Raw genomic sequence first — 20,145 nt, 5'->3', positions numbered from 1 at the left:
AATACAATTTTTTAGAAAAATTAGATAACATAAAGTTCTCGATCCATCACCGTTTCGAGTTGAAGAGAATATGGCTTATAGTATCAAATAGCATAAGAGTATGCTTCATATTTTGTAAAATATTACTATTACCTAGCAATTAATTACAGAAGAGTGGAATTAGCTCTACGTGAAATTCATTCTCCCAATACAGCAGAGTTCGTGTCACTATCTATAATCTCTATTTTTCTCTCTATGTTAAGAAGTCTGAGACCTTTTTATCTCGGAGCTTTACAGTAATTGTATGGCAACAGACGATATGGTGTCAATCTTTTGTTCTCTACTCAGGCTTTTCGAAATCAGCCGTCTAAGGCTGCACCAGAAAAATACTGTTTGTACACCATCTTTCTGTAATCTAGAGAAGGGAACAAGAAAATTGGTAAACGGCCTAGATATATGCCATTCTTACTCCATGTTTATCATGAAAAGAGAAGCAAAGGAAGAAGTTAACGCCTATATTTTTAGAAGTAATCAGACAAAATAAGAGTTTTTGGGAGATAGGGGCTTAAGTCTAACCTTCCTTGTTATTGTCATTCCACAGAGTAGCAGCATAGCTGTTGAGAGGACTCTCTGGGTTGGGCTCTGCAAGTAAACACAACTTCATAAGGGTGAGAGGATCAAGATTAGAAGATTGTCAAATTTGCAGGAAGAAACGAACAAACCTCCTAATAGGCTTTGAATAGACAAAAGAATGGTTCTACAATCGTATGCTGAAGACCACTTGTCCTAGCGAAAAAAGGAAGTTACATCAGATATCAGGAGATTTGGAAATCCAACTAAATAATGAACAACAGAGGAAAACGTCAAAAAGATTTCCTAAATTCAGATTACGGGTAGTTCCCCCTTCCTATATGCAATAATCATTCAACATAGAAGCAAAAACGCCACTGCATATTTAGCCGATACCTGGAGAATGTCGAGACATATGTTGCCATATTGATCGACATTTGGATGGAAGCACAACGTCTCGAACTTAACAAGGGGTGGCGTGAAAGGATAGTCCATGGGAAAATGTAAAGAGAGTTTGTAAGACAAACCCTCATATGCAGTTCCTTTCCCACCCTCAATCGTGCCTCTCCATGTGAAAATACCCTCACCTTCCGGAAAAGCTGATACACCAAGATCACCTCCACTCATCTATAGTAAAGAGAGCACCACCAAACAAATATGGTTAATGAACTATCCAGAAGGCAAGAAATTGTACCAATGAGAAGTGGAACTACAAAAAAAAAGAAGAAGAGTTTGAGCTCTTTTGGCTGACTTTTAGCCCTTTCGATAGGGCAGCTATCCGCATGTGTCCCAAAGTGCCGTCCATTTGGCAGCAAAACCTCATTCAACAATCCGGAATGAACTTCTTAGAAGACAACAGCCCTAGTTTCTAACTCTTTCCAACCATTTCATTGTTTTGAATTTCAAGATGTAAATGTAACAAACATTACTATGGCATAACAAGATTTAATAGAAACAAATATTCAGCATGATGCAGCAATACAGAGAAATGTAAAGTTGAAATCCAAGAAGCCATTATTTGACTAATGATCGTGCACACATGATATCAAGTAGCATAGAAGCCGCAAAACAGAATGTTAAAGTTCAAAGAACTGACGTCGGGACAAGCTAAACTTATTCTACAAGAAGATCAAGGAGTATGAATGTGGCAATGGTGCTGCAACACAAGGGGAAGAGCAGTAAATTACATATTTTCCAAATGAAGAACGATCACCAAACTCAGCAGGGAGAAACCCTAAAATTGCTTATTCTGAATGTTTCAACCAACTACGTGCCATGAATACCGAATCAAGATGACCATATAATACCTAAAATTCAAGAATCAACGAAACACCACGAGAAATGTAAAACCAAAATGAAACATACCATCAGTGCCATCAATTCCTTTTGCAGCCTGCAGCCAAATAGAGGAAGATGTCAAAATTCCATAACTACAATCGCGATTAATAAGAATTCGTAGAGAGCTTGAATCAGAAGCCACTACAGAACAGCCAATAGCGTATTAAACACAAGAAAGTAACATCAAATCGTACATTCCTCAACTCTTGCCATCATTTTCTTTCATTTCTTGTCCACTCTATACATTCTCAATAATCGCGTAAACGAAACAATCAATAAACCAAAAGAATGATCAACAAGAAGTTTCACCTCTGCGAAACAGCGTTGGAATCGATAGGATTAGAAGATACCGCAGGCTGCTTCAATGGAGAACTGGTTAGATGATGCTGTGTGATTGACGAGTTGTCGGAAGTCGGATTGGGTCTCACCTCCATTTCCACAACGATCAACACACACAAAAAAGAAAAAGAAAAAGAAAAAGAAAACCTCTCCAATTAGATCCAACAACGAACCAATGCACAACACCACCGTCTTAGACTCAAAATCCACCAGAAACAGCAAGACATATTCCAATTCGACAACGAAATCGAGGAAAAACCACTGATACTTCACTTTCTCTCTCTGTTTTCTCGAGAAAATTCTTCAGTTCGTGGAGAAGTCGATGGAGACGTGGCCCGTAGGGATGTTATTGTCGATTGGTTGAGACATTTGTTAGATCTCATTCAATCCATTATTGTTAAATTATGGGACTAACTAATTATTTAGTTAAAGTTTTTTTTTTTAATAAAATTAAAATATTTATTTTATTTTAAAATTTGTGACTCGTTTTATCTTATAGAAAAATCACATTCAAAAAGCTTAAATTTTAAGAATTAAAATTATTAATAAATTCAACTTAAACTAATTTTAGAAGATTTTATGAATTATTGGTTTTAGTTCATGATCTTATTATTTTTCAGTTATTCACTTTTTGTGTTAGAAAATATAATTATTAAATATTTTTCCTAATATTAAACAAAATCAATCTTATGTTATTATTTAATCTTATCAAAAGTTTGTGTTAATAAGATAAGTTTATTTATTTATATATAATACAAATGAGTGTCTCAAATGATTAAGCATTTCTTTAAAGATCATTTCTTTACCGAATTAAAATTTTTGAACTCAAATTAGCTCTAATTTACGAACCATTTTTAATTGATATAGAACTCCAAATTCGATTACATTTGCATATAATATATGTCTATACTAATTAAGTTGCGTTGAGATTGATCAATATAAATATTTAAATAGTAAAGTCAAATAATCAAACTCGATGACTTGTCCTAACGTAACGATACCAAAAGTGAGCATAGTTAAGTTAGTGATAATTGGTATGTATTCCTTTTGTTCAAATTTTTATACCTCACACAATCGTGTTGGATAATAGGGGAAAGAATGGCTTTGTTGTCAATTAATGCTCAGAAAAATTGGAAAAAGCAGTTGGTTATTTTATACCAACATGAAGCACAATAAAAGAAGCTAGTTGCTATGCAGTAGTTATAATACTGTCCTGTCCTTGAGTGTATAAAGATTATACAGATGTAGTATTTGCTGCTCTGTACGCCAAGAACGTGCAAGAATATCTGGTGGGACGATCGGCTAAATCATTTGGCAAATGAGAAGTCTGAGGGGCTTTTGGTGATTTCGTGTTGAGCACGAGCAGGACGTGTTGTGGAACCGGTCTCCGATGAACTCTGCTGTTTAACTGTCATCTCCTGTTCTCTATTCGTCACAGAATGTTCGAGTTCTTGATGATCATGGGCTCTGCTACTATGGTGTGAAGGAGGCATCTCTTCAATGTCCCAACGATCCGGTTCGCCATCGGATAGCCTGGGAGATGTGCTGCTTTGCTGCTGTTTGTGCAGAAGGTGAATGGGAGACATGCCGTGTGTTGGAGTAGTCGGCCTGCTTGAGAAAGGCGAGGTACTATCCGGGTTGTGCGGGTGCTTCGTGTTCTTCTTGGCATTGTGGTGCCAGTTCTTCAACGCCGACGCCACTCGGTCGTTGAAAATGGTTGGTCTCATGTTGCTGCCCATCTGGATCAAGAGTGCATACAAGGTAAATGGCTATTCTATTCTCTATTGGAACTATTTTGAGTTTCAGATTTACACAAGAAAACAGTTCATAGCATATATGATCTTACAAAGGGTTCAAAGTAAATAGAAGTAACTTTTGCTTGATGATTACCTGGGTCACCAATGCATAGAGTGGGAGTGTCCCATAACTGCATAGAACATGAATGATAACCCTGGAAAATTTGTCGATTTCAGTTTCAGTTAGCGGATCATAGACAGGATGAAACTCGGGTTCGTTTACAGATCATCTTATGAACTTACCCCATTAAGAGCCTGATGACAATATCTTCAACTCGCTTATGGAAGCAAGCTCTCCACTTAAATGCGTACTGAGAGAATTAAACACAGTATTAGAGGAAGTTTGCTGCATATGATTCAATGTAACCGTTCAAGCTCACTGCTAGTAGATATTATCCGTTTTGGCTCGTTACGTATCGTTATCCGTCTCACGATTTTAAAACGCGTCAGGGAAAGTTCAAAGAGGACACAATATCTACTAATAGTGGCTTGAAAAATGACCGTGAGAGAGTTGCTTACTGAGGTCCAAGCAAAGAAGGCAAGCTGAAAAGCATTCTGCAAGCACACAGAGTGAATGTCATTTTCTCAGGGAGGAAAACAAATTATTAGTAGAAACACGAGTCGAACTTTTTGAAAAAGTACCGTAAAGAGAACGAAGTGAATCAGGAAGAGAATAAGTTGCGGGCGTCTGAACCAAAAGAGGTCATCCCGGGGCTGAACGGTGGGAACACCCTTCACAACATGGCCCCTTTCTTGAATTGTCAGTCCCATCTCGGTTATGATAACTTGTAGCTTCGTTCCGACCAATAGAATTATCTGGCATTATATACACGAGGAAAAAGTTGAACAAACAATGAAACGAAACTAATGCTTAAAAATAAACGACGTGGCAAAATGCTTACAATTAAGGAGATGAAAGGCATCCATAGATACGAATACCACCCTGAAATGGAATACCGTTCCTGAATAAGTACGAGATTGAAAGGAACTAAAGCCATGACAAGTACGTTTATCTGAAAGGCAGTGATTGTAAGCTTACCATTTGTGTTGGTTAGGATTAAGAAAACAGCAAATATCCACATCGCTGGACTGCAGATTAGAAGTTGGTCAAAATTTTTATAGTGAGTCAAATTTATTTATATAACTAAGAAACAAACCTAATCCCCACGACAACTTTGAAGTCATCTTCGAGAGATCTGCTAATGTATTTGTGAAAATCAAATTTTACTTCACTTCCAGGTGGCAAATGTGCCTGAAAAATGGCTCAAGTTAAGAAGTATGGACTTGCAGAATCTTTATTAAGTCGATGCAATATCAGTATGATATATTTTGCTTACAACGATGAATCCATGTCTCAGTGTCATGTAATCAACCTTGGTAACTGATCTAAAGAATTGTCTGAAGAAACAAACCTACGCAACAGAACATGGGGTAATGAACATCATGTATATTGTCACTGTTGCTGCAAATTTCAACATGTATTTAATACCATAAAATGCATAAAGAATAGTGGGGAGTTCAAACTATATGATTGGACACAGATGCAAATAATTTGAGTGGTTGTCAAGTTCATATTCATGAGCAAATTTCTTGATTTAATTTTGTGATAAACACTCACAATCCAGAGGGAAATTGGTGTACGACTCCAAAAGCTCAAGTGTCGGCGTCCAAACGTGGTATCTCTCGCAAATCTAAATCTTGCTGGATCTGCAAGACAGAAGTTATCAATTCATAAGTTATGATTGCCTAGGATTTCTAATGAATGCATCTGCAATGGGAGATGATAACAGCATGAAAAAAAATGATATGATGTGTCCTTGGAAATGGATCAAAATATTAACAATCAAAAAAGGATTTCGTCCCAAGCTGTTGAAAAACCATTGGCAACTTGTATGAGATGCTATCAATTAGTCATCCAAAAAAGCTCACTTAAGGGAGGTATGTGAGTGGTTCGTTCTAGGAACAGTGATTCGAGTAAAAATGATTTGTCTATAAGTTAGTTTATTAAAGGTAATCTTCATATGATCACTTTAATATTTGGTTTTACATTCTTAAACGTGATTTTCATATAGTCAAAACTAAAAATTAAAAGCATTTGAGCATTTTTTTTTTTTTTTTTTTATATAGTGTTAGCCATTTCAAAATCACTCCTAAATATGACTTTAACAGCTATGACATTTGAAACCTTATGAGTGCCTAAAGCACGGTAAAATCTAGCCATTTATATGGATTTTGAGCGATACTATACCATTATAGTACTGGTATTCAATGGTCTTCGTCTCATCCTCCCAGGCCTTCCATTTGCTCATCTACAATCAAAAGGAATTCATGAGATAGATCGAGGGAAAAGAGAGAGGCGTGGAAAAGTTTAAAGACTACCTTTGTTCTGCCCAAAGCCAAAATGGTGATGCAGTATAGAATATGGAAGACAGCCAATACAAAGATGAAAATATGGAGCTGGTGAATTCCATATGCCGACACAAAAGCGAGTTGGCCCTGAAAAAAATTTCAGCAGATAGCTTCAAATCACTTGGGAATATAAGCTCAAGCAATTTCTACTTGATGGCAATTACATTTTTGCTACTCCATAATTAAAGAGATTGTTTCACCTTCTTGGCACATGCATCGTCTCCTTTTGAAGCTAAAATACGCCTTGAACCATAGTCAGGATCTAAAAATTCAAGGAGTTTAAGACGACTGTTCTTGGTAACTTTTGCTCCTTCCTTACCTCTTGCTGCACAGGGAAGCCAAGTTGCCGCAAGCTCCTTTGAAACGCAAATTTGAGTGACAGCATCTTGGCCTATCGTCAGAAGTAGGGATATAAATCCCAACAGCATAAGCTCTTCAAGAGACCACCGACAAGAGAGAAATAGTCAGCTCAGCCTTTGACACAAGAGAAAAAAACATTCCCAAAAGATTGTGGTGGCTAGATGCGTCTAATACCTGCTTTAACCTTTTCTAGAGCTTCAACAAGAGCTGGCTTGTGCTTTTTCTCCAGCCACTACACAGATTTAATTGACATAAAATACTAGATTAATCAAGCTACACAGAAGCACAACTTCAGCAAAAGATAAAATTTTTGCAGTACCAAATATTGATAATGCACAATAAAATTCTAGCATCAAGCCAAAATCAACATTCTACGGAATTTCTCTGCTTGAAAAAAGCATGATCCTTAAGCTCAGATTTAAAAGTTTCAGGCCAAAATGAGTATTGCTTGGTCATGACATATCCTCTCGACCCAGAAGTCAGAGATTCGGATCCCTGAACTCAATAAGATTTAACAGTATGGGGCATTTCGGAAGGCTTACCTTTCCAGTGAGGTGAATGACATGTTCAATGAAGATTGAAATAACAACCAAGAAAAAACAAACAACCGCAACAGCCCAAGTTGAAGTATCTTCCAAAGTACGCTGCTCTGTTCCACAATCAGCCATTGATAATGGAACTTATCTCCTTACTAACAGAAACAAAGCTCTCAAGCTTACAGCTAAGAAATGAAATTCTAGGAGGAGAAGGGTGAGGCAAGTAGATGCAAAGCTCCACTGTCTTCGTACTGCATTTATATTTTCTTATGCATGTGGAGAGGAAGTTAGTTAAAGACTTAAAATTAAGCATGGGAAAGTCTTCGACCAATGAGCGAGGAAAGTGAATGATGACTCACATCATCCTTTTGACCCTTTCCTAGAAGGGTTTGTCAAAGGATGGGAGAGAAAAGGGCCCTTGTTATATTGAGCTAGACTTTAGGCTTTACTTTTTGAAAATTAAATATAAATTATGTCTTCCATTTTCCAAACTATAAGTTGATTTTCGTATCTACATGCTTTTTAATTTGTTTCTAAGTCAGAGCAAAGGATTCGGCAAACTTGAAAATTATGGTTAACGTTAGTGTTTGTGATAATCATTCGATGCGCTACTTCTATTCAAATCTCTTTCAATTCAAGCTAAGTTTTAAAAACTAAAAGAAAGTAGTATTTTATTTTAAGGATTTGAATATGAACTTAAATGTTTCTAAAGAGAAGTCGAAAATTGATGTACAAACATAATTTTCAAAACCAAAAACAAACAAAATGATTATCGAGCTATCTCAAGTTGACCCATTTGAAATTATTACTCGTAACATCGATTTGGAAGATGCATAGAGGCAAAATCAGAAAAAGATAAATAAACTACATTTAAACATGTGACTAATAGTTAGGATGAATAAATTGAAACAAAACAAAGAGGCAACAGAACATTCTCCACAAGAAGCTGATGAAAAGGTATTAAACTTGAACAAAGCAAAACAATAATCAACCCCAAATCAGGAAATTACAGCACGTAAGCCAACTTCAATAAGCTGATCAATCAATCAATCATCATGGAATTAAATTACTGCATTGACTATCATTCCATATTAAGAACTCCAAGTTCTGTATAATTATCCTGGAAACAGCTACTTTGAACTTATCAATATATCCGAACAGTTCAGCAAAATTTATTGACCTTACCAGCCGAGCAGCAAAATTTGAGGCGTCAAAGTTGACGAGTCTTTCTCCACTCGACATCAGAAGGGCCCTCCACTACTTCAATGCTCGTTGAATCCCTCGTCCCAGTGGATGAAACAGGACAATTTCACGCGCGGCACAATCGCATCCATATCGGCGTCTTGCTCTGAATCCGAAACTCGCAAACAAACTAGGGGAAAATAACGAAACAGCCCCATTTTCTGGAGTCTTCTTTGGCCGTCGATTTTCGGGAACTTGTCGCTGTTGGACTTCGATGTAGAATACTACTTGAGGGCCAGGGAGCTCCCCAAAATTGACCGTAGATTGCAAGAGAAAATGCTCGTAATGATTTTCTTTTCTTGCTTCAAATTCTCTGACTAATTCTTTTCAGCGAATCCTCTTCGATTCCTGAAATTAAACCATCTGCTAGGATGTAAATTTTTTCTGTTGATGAATGACCTCTTTGAATCATTCCTTGAGGCTGAAGAAAATCAATGCATAACTCTGAACTTGAATGTTGTTCACATGTTTTCATGGATTTTACAGATTCATGCAAATTTAGTTTCCAATGAAATGAAAAAATGTGGTAAAATTCTTATGGAGTTTCTCCAAATGGATTAAGGATTAAATGTATTCATAAACTATTATTCTATCTAAATTTCAAAAATTAATATCTTTACCTTTTTCTTTTTTACTTTATATTAATTTTTAGAAGTATTCCAAATTCTTAATCCAAAATAAATATTTGTAAACCATGTGACCCTTCTCCGACCTTTACTGTCCAACTAGATAGCAGACAATTAAGCATTCCACACAGTCGAAGTCATTCTACCCAGTAACGTGGATACTTTGGATCTCGATTGATTCAACCTCCTATCAAAAAGATATACCTTGGTTATATTTCATCTCTTCAACAAGCTTAGGAGTATGGCGTGAGTTACTTCAACTCCGTTGTCCAACAAATTGTTTATCAATGAAGGAAAAATATGAACTTTCTACTTACGATTGTCACGAATTAAATTATAATCAAATTTCTCGAAGCATCACTAGCTTACACTCTAATCCGAGTAGCATGAGACACGTGGAATCTCGTGTGAATCAGCAAGGACGGCCCGTAAAACTTACTCGGATAAGCAGTCTTATTGAACATAACAAAACAACACTAAAATTTAAATACATGCAAAATTCACAAAATTATAATAAAAATCTAAATTAATTCATTTATAAGAATTTAAGGTTTAAATTATACAATTTTGAATTTACAACCTAAATTATAAATTAATTTTTGTTCAAAAAAGAAAACGTTAGATATTTTAAAATTGAAATTAGTAGGTTTAAGTTGATGTCAACCATTTAATTTACTCTTAAATTTAAATTAATTGATTTGACATACATACATGAGTCAATTAATTTAAAATTATATATTATTAAAAATCAAGATCTACTCAATCAGACAAATAAATTATTATTATATTCCTTTCCCTTTCTCACTCCTCATTAAATTACAATATAAAAATATAAAAATTTGTTTAATAACACTTCTATATCTCATATTTTTTAATTTTTAATTCCATTATTTAAAAAAAGTTTAACATGTCATAAATTTATTAATCATAAAATCAACCCTTTAACCAATTATTTAATGTTTTTAAATTCAACCGTATACTTATTATATACTTTTTATAAGTTTAATAACATAAATTAATAGAGATTAAACTTTTAATTTAATCAAATATTTTTAAATTACATTCAAATTAAAAAAAAAAAATTATTTTGAGTTTGTTGTATTTACTGTCTTTTTAATAAATTTGAAACAAACCATACTTCACAAGTTAATATATATATTATATAGTTTTTATTTTTTATAATATCATATAAATATAAATTTAAAAGAAATTACAAGAAACATTATCCAAACCTTAGAAACCAATCCAAGGGATAACAGACAGAGCTTCTGACAAGCAATAGTCACATCCCCTAATAAATTACACCATTGCAACTTGCAAGACAAATAAATATCATAAAGAAATAGTCTTTTTCTATTATTATTATTTATATATATATATATATATTTAATTTCATATATCCAAATCAAATTTCTTTTTCCCTTCATCCTTTGTCCTAGTTGGAAATTAATAGTCATAAGAAAAGGAAAACACAATTTATTTTTTAATTCTCAAAATAAATTAAAAAACCATTTTGATTTTTCTTTTTTTTTTTCATTTTAGTCCTTATTAAAATTTAATTATCCCATTTTTGTGATAGAAATATAAAATTTTGACATCATTATTGTGAATGTTTGATTAATCCACCACACCCAAGAAGATTTTTAGTGAGGTGAGGACAACCAAGACATCTAATAAGTGAATATTTGGAACAGGAGAAAGAGTACCGGTGTGGGTAATGGGTAGGGATGCACCGTTTCCTACGATCACAGAGTCCTTACCCGTGTAATTTTTAGACTGATCCAGAATTGATGGGTCGGCAGTCATATGGGCCGAAGCTCCAGTGTCCAGAAACCAATCAGTAGCATCGGGTCCAGCAATAGAACATGACGTGTTAAAGGCTTCAGCAAGGTGAGCATGAGAAGAATCAGGTCGAACATACCGTTGGTTGCAGCGGTTAGCATAATGGCCCTCTTTGCGGCATATTTGACAATGAGGTGGTCGACGACCCTGACTTGAGTGGGTTCGTCCTCGATTAGAAGAGTTGTTTTTGTGAGAATAAGAACGACATCTCTGGTTGGTAAAGGAGGCAGGGTGACTTCCATGGGTGCGACCACGATTAGTGGCTGTGAATGTTGTAGAAGTGGAGTCAGAGGACTCAAGGGAGCGCTGGAACAACTCAAAACTTTCAGTTTTAGAGACTAGATCTGCAAAACATGGGATAGGGGTGAGAGCTATCTGAGCAGTAGAAAAAACTGAAAATTCGGTGCCGAGTCCACGAAGGAACCAGTGCACTTTATCAATGTCCTCGACAGGTCTGCCAATGGCATGAAGTTGGTCACAAATTTTTTTGAAGGCACGGGCATACTCAGCAACAGGTTTTGTGCCACGCTTCATCAACTGCAAGTCATCCTTGAGTCTCAGTTCACGAGCTTTTGACTGATGGTTGAACGTAGTTTCCAACGCAAGCCAAACATCACGTGCAGTAGAGAGACCAACGACAACAGCCATGACTTCCTCAGTGAGAGAGGAGAGTAGGAGACAGAGAAGTCGTTGATCGGCTGCTCTCCATGCCAAATATTTGGGGTTGAATGTTGAGGAGGTTTCTGGTTCAAAGCGAGGTGGTGGAACTATAGTTCCATCGACATAACCCAGCATGTCTTGACTCTCAAGGAGAGGGAGAAGTTGACTTTTCCAAAGAAGATAATTGGAGGAAGAAAGTTTGATGGTGATCATATGGATTAGAGTATTGAAAGGAAGAAGATGATAACAAGATTCGGAAGCCATAGAGAAGAAAGGATCAGGGTTGTTAAACCGAAAGGGCTCTGATACCATGTGAATGTTTGATTAATCCACCACACTCAAATGGTGGTGAGAGTTCTCTTATTTATAATCATTTACAGAATACAGAAATAAGGTAAATTACAAATAATAAGGAAATAGCGATAAAAGGAAAGAATAATAAATGAATACAATATATTTGCATTTAATAAAAGGGAAAATATGGTAACCCGTAATGTAAGGCAAATATTTGCCTTATAACGAACGATCAACTATCCTTAACAATTATTTATTATTATTATTATTATTATTATTATTATTAAGTTGAAGAGTTAAAAATATGATATAATTTTATTTAAACCACAATTCATAATATCTAGATAGAATACTAAAAAAACAAAAGTGACCGAACAACAACATCAAATTAATTCACGACGATTTTTCAACGAAGGATATGAAAGAAACGTTATTAATTAATTCAGTTCAATCATAACACGTAGTAGAACTCGTAAAATATCTTATATATATCGAATAGAAATATCTCATAGTATCCTTGAACTTAACCCGACAGTATATTTGAATCGAGACCGGAGTAGCTAGCTATGTGTATGTGGCTTTTAATATGGTCCAAATTTGTTATCCTTTCTAATGGCTTGGAATTGATTGCATCCCAACACCCTCTTTGTAGTGGCAACTTGCAATGCCAAAGAGGCAATGCAATTGGATGGTAGGGCCATGCTCATGTTTGATACTCGAATTAAATGAAAATAAGCTTAAATGCATTATTTTTTTTTTCTTTAATGGTCATTTATTGATTATTATTTTAACCTAAAAATAGGTGCATTAAATAAATAAATAGATTTTATTTAAGACTGTGATCACTTTTTTTAATTTAATTTTTTCAAGAGGTAAGACATTTGAATCTCTTATTTTTTTTTTTTTTTCGATTTAATGGATATTTTTATTTAAAATACTAATAATACCTTTCGCTAAAATATCCCATAAAATATACATGAAGTGGGCCCCACGGGGAGGTGAAGGATTTGGATTGGGCTTTTACTGAGCCCATTTTGTGAAAAAACATGGGCCCTGGTCATTGCCTTTTCTCAAATCACAGGCCCAATTTTTTTTTTTTTTTAATAGTGTATTTAAAAAAGGAAATATAGAGAATTGTTATCGGCTCCTTTATTTGTTGGTGTTGTTTTCTATTTTATTATTATTAATAATATCAAATTATCTCTATTAATTTTAAATTTATTATAAATTTTCGTGTACAACACGACCTACCGGCAAGCTTCACGAAACAAATGAAAAGAAACTAGCTGATTTAAGAGTATATACAACTTGATTCTAAGTCGATCGATCTTGTAAAAGACTTTCTTGTTTATAAATAAAAGTTGTAGCTGTAAATTTTTGTTTGTTCTAGCTCGTGCTTTTACTTGTTTTTGTTTTTATTTTTAACTTTATCTTACTTTTTCAAAAATTAATTTTTAAATTTAGCTATGTGTTTTGTCCCAATAACTCTTATTTTTTATATAAAAAAAATGAAAAATAATTATTAAAAATAAAAAAGAATAAAAACTTAATTCCATGACCATTTTCACTAGAATTTGAATCATATTCTTGCTTACTAGAATTTTCCTCAAATAAGAATATTAATGAGACATTTGATAATTACAAAAATACCACTTTCATATTTCTAACTAACTAAAAATATATTATATAAATAGTATTGAATTTTAATTTTGAATGAAAACAATAAAAATTAATAATAAATTAAAATTATGGCTATGGTGTTATTATTGTAATAAATTTTAAATAATAGCTAAATTCAAATTAAAAATATTTATAATCAATCTACAACTAAAAAAAATTATAATTAAACATTTTTTTAAAATAATATATTCTCTTGTATTTAAAATTGGAAGAATCTATAAAAGTTGAACTAGACAATTTTTTTCGTACACCAAAGGTAAAATTGAGAGATTTGAATCTCTAATCTCAAATGGGTTAAACTAGTATATATCGATTATGGTCGAACTACGCTAATCAAATGGAAACATCGATAAAATCGATAAAATCAAACTAACCTCAATCAAAGCAACTTATGCATCAGTAAAAGAAAAATGTTTGAAAATTTGAACTTCTAATCTCATATGAATTGGGCTAATATATGTCGATTATTGTTCGGTAAAGTCGAGCCGACCTAAACAAACATNGAATGTTTGAGGTAAAAAAAAAAAAAAAAAAAAAAAAAAAAAAAAAAAAAAAAAAAAGTAAAAAGTAAAAAGTGAAGAAACCATTGGAAATGGCGAATATTTCTTCTATCTTAATAAAGTTGTTCTCTCTTGTCATGCAACCATCTCCACCTGCCAAAATAATAATAATAATAATAATAATTAAATAATTAATATAAAAATATTATATAAATTAACAGAATCTAATTCTTCTTTAACTTTTTAATTACTCTCAATCAAATTGAAACCATATAATTATTAAAGAATCTAATTCCTCTTTTATTATTATTATTTTTTTAATATGTATAAGTAATTTTATTAATTAAAAATTGTATTTAAAGTATAAAATTTAAGGTTTTTATTTTATTTTATTTATTTAACCTATTTTAAAATTTATTTTGAGAAATATCAATTTAGAAAAAGTACCAATAATAGTCCCATCTTGGTCGAACTTTGGTCATCCGGTTGTGACCATAAGGGTAGTCGGTCTCGGCTCTCTTGGTGTTACGGAAGGCACAACAGCCAATGGAGTAAACACCGATGAGGAGGACGACAACAACGACATTGAGGACGGAGAGCTTATGCCAGTCCCTTCGAACGTCCTCAAGGACACCCGCCTTACAAGAGTCGCACTCGTAGCACAACAAGTTAGGGGCATTGTTCCACCGGTAGCAGTCCGGATCCTGAGCCACCACCGCCCCCGCCGCCATCATGTCGTAGTTGCACGCCGTTGGCGGCTTGCAACAACCTGACTGTCGACATAAATTTCCTTTTTTTAAAAAAATTATTATTATGCATCTCAATTTCTTATTATAATTCTAGCCCGGCATTGTTATTAGCGAAGTCTAGTATAATTAAAAAATACTAATTTTAGTTATTATATTTTAAATTCAGCTAAATTTATTAACCATATTTACAAAATATATATATATTCTTGTATACAAATTATTTTTACCATTTAATTCATTTTAACAAAATTTTTAAGAATTATTGTGTAATAGCTCAAGCCCACCACGGTAGAAATTGTCCACTTTGGTTCGTTAAGTATCGTTGCCAATCTCATGATTTTAGAATGCGTCCACTGGTAAGAAATTTTCACACTTTATAAAAAATGTTTCATTCTTCTCTCCAACCGACGTGGAATCTCACAATCCACCTCTTAGGAGCTCAACGTACTCATGCGGGGTCTCACAACCTACACCCTTGAGGGCCCAGTGTTCTCTCTTGCACATTGTTTAGTGTCTAAATTTGATATTAGAGCCAGTTATTGAACGGTGTGCGAGTGAGGACGCTGGACCCTCAAAGAAGTGGATTGTGAGATCCCACAATCTCTCTAGTATACGCATTTTAAAATTATAAGGCTGACGACAATAAATTAAAACGAACAATATCAAGTAAAACTAAAAAAATAAAGATAAAAGGATCACCTGAATTGGTGTCATATCTCGTTCAAGATAATCAAGAGGAGTCCAAGAAGCAAGCTTAGCACAAGTTTTAGACCCCAAAACACAGCTCCTAATAGTAACCCAATACCTCGGATCCTTAACCCTCTTCCTCAACCAACCCGAATATTGCTCCAAATGGTACTCTCTATACACCCTCCCACCAGGCGCCTCCACTCCACCGCCAGGCCCAGTGACCACAAACCCAAAAATCGTCAGGCCCATAAGCGTCGCAATCAGAAACAACATGACCACCAAGTAAACCCATAGCGCCCACGCAACGTTAAAACAAGCACCAATGAACCCCGCCAAAGACACCACCAGTACCACGAACCCCACCACCAGCAGCGGCGTCTGCAAGAAGCTCTCGCACGTCGTGCTGCTTCTCGCCATCCACAGCCCGCCGCCGATGATCGGGATCGAGGCTATGAGCGTGAACAGGTTCAAGAACCCGATCACCGTGTTGCTGAATCGATACATATCGGAGCTTTTGGGGTTCGCTTTTGTGCAATTTGGTTGGTTGTGTGTGTTTTTAAAGTGGCGTTGGTCTGAATCAGCATGTGATAAGGACTCAACTCTGCTTGCTTCTTACACATTAAGGAAACCCTTTTTCAATGCTTTAAATTAAAAATATTTGGGATATTTTTTTAATTTTTTTTATGCCTTAATGTGTTATAATTAATAAGAATTTCTGGTGACCCGAGAGAAAATACTACTTTATATGAAAAAAAGGCCTTTTTAAAATTTATTGGTGAAAGACGATAAGAAAGTATTGTTTAAGTGATATTATTAAAAAAAAAAAGAAAAAAAGAAAAAAAAACTAAGAATATAAAGTGCTTTTTCTTAGTGGAAGATTTGGTCCGAATTTTCTTTGCTTTTTTTAATTGGGCGCCGTTTGGCTTCTTCAAGAAGCGTAATCCAAACGAGAATTAGTTTATTCGTGAGTGGAATAGAATATTGGCGTTTCTTTGATCTTTTTTGAACCATTGGTTCAATGGGTTTGTGTGATTCACTTTGCCACTCCACTAACCATTGCCTTAATTTGTTTGTTGATGATACCAATAATTAGGGCAAGCTAATGATGCCTTATTTTGGATCCTTACGTTCGTTATCTTATCCTTTCGGGACACATTTTTCTAAAGTCGATTATCTATTATAATATTTCACTATCTTTTATTATATTATTTTAGATTATCATTGTCGAATCTGATGTTAAAATATGCTTTATAATATAACCAGGTAAGTATGAGAGAACGAGTTACCTCGAAAAGGTGCTTGTTTTCTTTCTTTTCAACAATCTTGTGGGTGAGAAATAGAATGTAAACGAGTTGTACCTAAAAAAATCGACAAGTTCGTTAGAGCCGAGAAAAATAATCTAGATAAGGGAATCTCTTTGAGCCTTGATATTCACAAAAAGTGGGTTGTTATATGATTAGATTTTAAAGTTATTGCATATATTCGTGTAAAACATATTATATCTCATCTATAATTGTAACCGCTCAAGTCCACCGCTGGTAGGTATTGTCCGTTTTAGCTCGTTACGTATCGTCGTCATCTTCAGGATTTTAAAATACATCTGTAGATAGAGGTTATCACAACCTTATAAGAAATGTTTTATTCCTCTCTCCAATCGATGTGAGACCAATCGTTTATATTCTTGTAGTTAGACAAAACATACACCTTCAACAGCCCAACAGATTAGAGTCTGCAAGCCAAAAGGAAATCCTTTCCTTTCATCATTTATTTCCTATGGAAGCAGCTCAAACAAAACATATCCATCAGTTTCAGAACGTTCGGGTCCAAAATACGCAGCTGAAACGAACCGAAATCGAAATTTCGGGTGTCTAGAGTGTCTAATATGGCAGATCAACATTTTGTAGACATTCAACCTTGTCAAAGAATCAAGCTCTAAAAGTGAGATTTTGTTATCCCACAACTAAATTACATGATGCAACACGTTGAAACTTCTTCATAAAACATAACAGAATATAAAGAACAGAGAGCTAATAAGATAAGAATAAAGCAAGAATAATCGCACTCGAGATGAATGCTTCCCACAAGCCGGTCTCGTCTCGTCTCGAGATCTTCTGTACATAAATTGTTCTATTCTTCTTTCGCTGTAAATATGATTACGACAATCTTCACGATCGTGGCAGGGGCTTATTCTCCAAGAACGATCGGAAAAGAATGAACGCTTGGCGAGGGCGATGAAGCGGAACCTCATGCCCCGCTCCAGCCACGGTAACGAACGTCAGACCTTTGTAGATTTGGCACCACCCACCTACCTATATCCCCATAAAGCTAGCTTGTAAGACTTATGCAGAACCAACCATTATAATAACACATTACAGCAAAGAGTCTTCCCACCAAGAGACAGGAACGAAGTAAAATACACAGAATAAAGTAAGATGATAGTAATGGTTGCTGTTATCATGATTGGGTTAGGTTGCAAATCCTAAAATAATATCTTCTTTTGACTAAAGTTAAAGGGGAAAAGAAGGACAAGCAATGGTAGTGGTACTAATTATGAAGCTTTGTTTTAGAGAACTATCTTCACAAGGACAAGCAATGCTTCAAGTTCAGTCTATAAAGCTAGAAATGCTTCTTGTTTTAAGAACTAACCTTTCCATGGTCATACCAAGGGTACCAGTTGCTTATAGTTCGGAGTTTTAAAGCATCGATAGAGTATCGTGTTGCTGTCACGGGAACCACTGAATCGGTGTCTCCACTGAAGGGGGAAAATTCATCAGAATCAATAAGTGAAGTCCTGAAAATTATGTTTTGAATAGAAGAATAAAAATAAAGGATTCCACAAACTCGCAGTTAACGACGCTGCTCTTTTAGCAAGTTTCGACTTGGTGGATGTGAACTGTGAGATCCCATATTTGGGGAGGAGAACGAAGCATTCTTTATAAGGGTGTGGAAACCTTTCCCTAGCAGACGCGTTTCAAAAACCTTAAGGGGAAGCCCGAAAGGAAAAATCCAAAGAGAACATTATCTGCTAGCGGTGGGCTTGGGCTGTTACATGAACCATCAGACAGACAAGAACTTCTTTATCCTAAACTTTTCGACTTTTGGTTGGTCTTCTATTCGATATTTTAATTTTAATGCATCCTTTAAACAAATATTGACAATTGCATCAGGCAGAGCCTTAGCTGCTGCCTACTTCAGATGCTTCACAACAAACAGGAACTTATACAGAAAGCTGTTTTGTAGAACGTTCATGTTTTCGCTTTAATATCGAAAACAAACTTTGAGAGGTTGAAGTTTAAAAGATTTATGATTGAAGATCAGATGGTTACGGTGGATTCTTTGTGCTTTTTATAACTATAAAGAATTGGAAGGCTCTTCTTTTTTAGTTTTGGGAAGGTCTCTACAGGGCCCCATACCCATACTCTTTTGCTAATATATTGTTTCTTATCCCAAGAAAAAGCTACGCTTGCATTTTCAATTTTCATAGCCTCCGAGTGGATGGTATAAAGAGTTGATGAATTATGAGCAAAACAACACTTGTCGAGCCAACAGTAAACTACAGAATGTATAGACCCTAGTGTAACAACTCAAGTCTACTGCTAGCAAATATTGTCCACTTTGGCTTGTTGCGAATCGCCGTCAGCCTCACGGTTTTAAAACACATTTTTTAGGGAGAGGTTTCCACACTCTTGTAAGGAATATTTCGTTCCTTTCTCCAACCGATGTGGGATCTCACAATCCATCCCATTTGGGGGCCTAGCGTCATCGCTAGCACACCGCTTGGTATCTGGCTTTGATACCATTTGTAACAACCCAAGTTCACCGCTAGCAGATTTGTCTGCTTTGGGCCCGTTACGTATCGCCGTCAGTCTCATGGGCTTAAAACACGTCCGTTAGGGAGAGGTTTCCATACCCTTATAAGGAGGGTGTGATATCCCACATTGGTTGGGGAGGAGAACAAACCACCATTCATAAGGATGTGGAAACCTTCCCCTAGTAGTCGCGTTTTAAAGCCTTGAGGGGAAGCTCGAAAGGGAAAGCTCAATGAGGACAATATCTGCTAGTGGTGGATCTAGTGCGTTACAGAATGTTTTGTTCCCCTCTCTAACCGATGTGGGATCTCACAATCCACCCCCTTGAGAGCCCAAGGCTCTCGTTGACACACCGTCTGGTGTCTAGTTTTGATACCATTTGTAACAACTCAAGTCCACCGTTAACAGATTTGTCTGCTTTGGCCCGTTACGTATCGCCATCAACCTCTCAGTTTTAAAACGCATATGTTAGAGAGAGGTCTCTACATCTTTATAAGGAATGCTTCGCTACCCTCTCCAATCGACATGGGATCTCACAGTTAGCGAAGCCCGACACTAGCAAAGTGTGTTTAAATAAATTCACAAACAGATGCCAGATAGATAACTTCCCATCATTCAAACTGCAGAAATACTCTAGCATTCACTGCTTATAATGGGGGCAGAGCTTCATGCTGCCGACGAAAGAAAGGGTTGCCTTTCAACGGGGGGGGGGGGGGGGGGGGGGGG

The 20,145-nt window shown here is 35.4% G+C and overlaps 4 protein-coding genes across 5 annotated transcripts in view; all 4 read right to left on the bottom strand.

Annotated features, from left to right (window-relative positions):
• Window positions 1-52: 52 nt before the first annotated feature.
• LOC111488837 (probable ubiquitin-conjugating enzyme E2 C) lies at window positions 53-2,603 on the bottom strand. Its single transcript, XM_023136779.1, has 6 exons — window positions 2,197-2,603; window positions 1,915-1,942; window positions 946-1,176; window positions 702-765; window positions 556-621; window positions 53-394 (listed from the first exon to the last, which is right to left on the bottom strand). Exons 1-6 carry the CDS (start codon window positions 2,319-2,321, stop codon window positions 339-341), a joined length of 570 nt encoding a protein of 189 aa, XP_022992547.1. The 5' UTR covers window positions 2,322-2,603; the 3' UTR covers window positions 53-338.
• Window positions 2,604-3,313: 710 nt separating this feature from the next.
• LOC111487123 (MLO-like protein 12) lies at window positions 3,314-8,683 on the bottom strand. Of its 2 annotated transcripts, none has more exons than XM_023134383.1 (15): window positions 8,513-8,683; window positions 6,966-7,023; window positions 6,632-6,864; window positions 6,402-6,518; window positions 6,271-6,331; window positions 5,641-5,729; window positions 5,360-5,434; window positions 5,180-5,274; window positions 5,062-5,111; window positions 4,925-4,965; window positions 4,665-4,838; window positions 4,542-4,577; window positions 4,266-4,333; window positions 4,117-4,177; window positions 3,314-3,965 (listed from the first exon to the last, which is right to left on the bottom strand). In XM_023134383.1, exons 1-15 carry the CDS (start codon window positions 8,567-8,569, stop codon window positions 3,534-3,536), a joined length of 1,647 nt encoding a protein of 548 aa, XP_022990151.1. In that variant the 5' UTR covers window positions 8,570-8,683; the 3' UTR covers window positions 3,314-3,533. The 2 variants fall into 2 exon arrangements, with proteins under 2 accessions (XP_022990151.1, XP_022990142.1); XM_023134374.1 differs by lacking the exon at window positions 8,513-8,683 and adding an exon at window positions 7,334-7,594.
• Window positions 8,684-14,082: 5,399 nt separating this feature from the next.
• On the bottom strand, window positions 14,083-16,114 carry LOC111488007 (tetraspanin-6). The gene is made up of 3 exons (XM_023135566.1): window positions 15,620-16,114; window positions 14,619-14,944; window positions 14,083-14,324 (listed from the first exon to the last, which is right to left on the bottom strand). Exons 1-3 carry the CDS (start codon window positions 16,112-16,114, stop codon window positions 14,285-14,287), a joined length of 861 nt encoding a protein of 286 aa, XP_022991334.1. The 3' UTR covers window positions 14,083-14,284.
• Window positions 16,115-17,447: 1,333 nt separating this feature from the next.
• LOC111488868 (serine carboxypeptidase-like 27) overlaps window positions 17,448-20,145 on the bottom strand; it is a 5,529-nt gene continuing 2,831 nt past the window's right edge. Inside the window, exons 8-9 of the mRNA XM_023136799.1 lie at window positions 18,257-18,362; window positions 17,448-17,919 (exon numbers count right to left, since the gene is read on the bottom strand). Of these exons, the coding sequence (XP_022992567.1) occupies window positions 17,776-17,919; window positions 18,257-18,362 (250 nt within the window). The 3' untranslated portion in view covers window positions 17,448-17,775. The remainder of the gene's footprint in view (window positions 17,920-18,256; window positions 18,363-20,145) is intronic.

Source organism: Cucurbita maxima, unplaced genomic scaffold, assembly GCF_002738345.1.
Source record: "Cucurbita maxima cultivar Rimu unplaced genomic scaffold, Cmax_1.0 Cma_Scf00001, whole genome shotgun sequence".
NCBI classification, from domain to species: Eukaryota; Viridiplantae; Streptophyta; class Magnoliopsida; order Cucurbitales; family Cucurbitaceae; genus Cucurbita; species Cucurbita maxima.
Note: the sequence above shows the minus strand (reverse complement) of the source record. Positions and strands in the feature narration are given on the sequence as shown.

Excerpts from the sequence above, each read along its gene's own strand:
- LOC111488837 (XM_023136779.1), bottom strand. The coding sequence starts at position 2,321 with ATGGAGGTGAGACCCAATCCGACTTCCGACAACTCGTCAATCACACAG. Across the intron at positions 1,943-2,196 it reads TCCAACGCTGTTTCGCAGAG|GCTGCAAAAGGAATTGATGG; the intron begins GTGAAACTTCTT and ends ATTTGGCTGCAG. Across the intron at positions 622-701 it reads TATTCAAAGCCTATTAGGAG|AGCCCAACCCAGAGAGTCCT; the intron begins GTTTGTTCGTTT and ends GTTTACTTGCAG.
- LOC111487123 (XM_023134374.1), bottom strand. The coding sequence starts at position 7,459 with ATGGCTGATTGTGGAACAGAGCAGCGTACTTTGGAAGATACTTCAACT. Across the intron at positions 4,966-5,061 it reads AATCCTAACCAACACAAATG|GGTGGTATTCGTATCTATGG; the intron begins GTAAGCTTACAA and ends ATTCCATTTCAG. Across the intron at positions 4,578-4,664 it reads TTCACTTCGTTCTCTTTACG|AATGCTTTTCAGCTTGCCTT; the intron begins GTACTTTTTCAA and ends GTGTGCTTGCAG.
- LOC111488007 (XM_023135566.1), bottom strand. The coding sequence starts at position 16,114 with ATGTATCGATTCAGCAACACGGTGATCGGGTTCTTGAACCTGTTCACG. Across the intron at positions 14,945-15,619 it reads GAGATATGACACCAATTCAG|TCAGGTTGTTGCAAGCCGCC; the intron begins GTGATCCTTTTA and ends TTATGTCGACAG. Across the intron at positions 14,325-14,618 it reads CCAAGATGGGACTATTATTG|GTGGAGATGGTTGCATGACA; the intron begins GTACTTTTTCTA and ends TTATTTTGGCAG.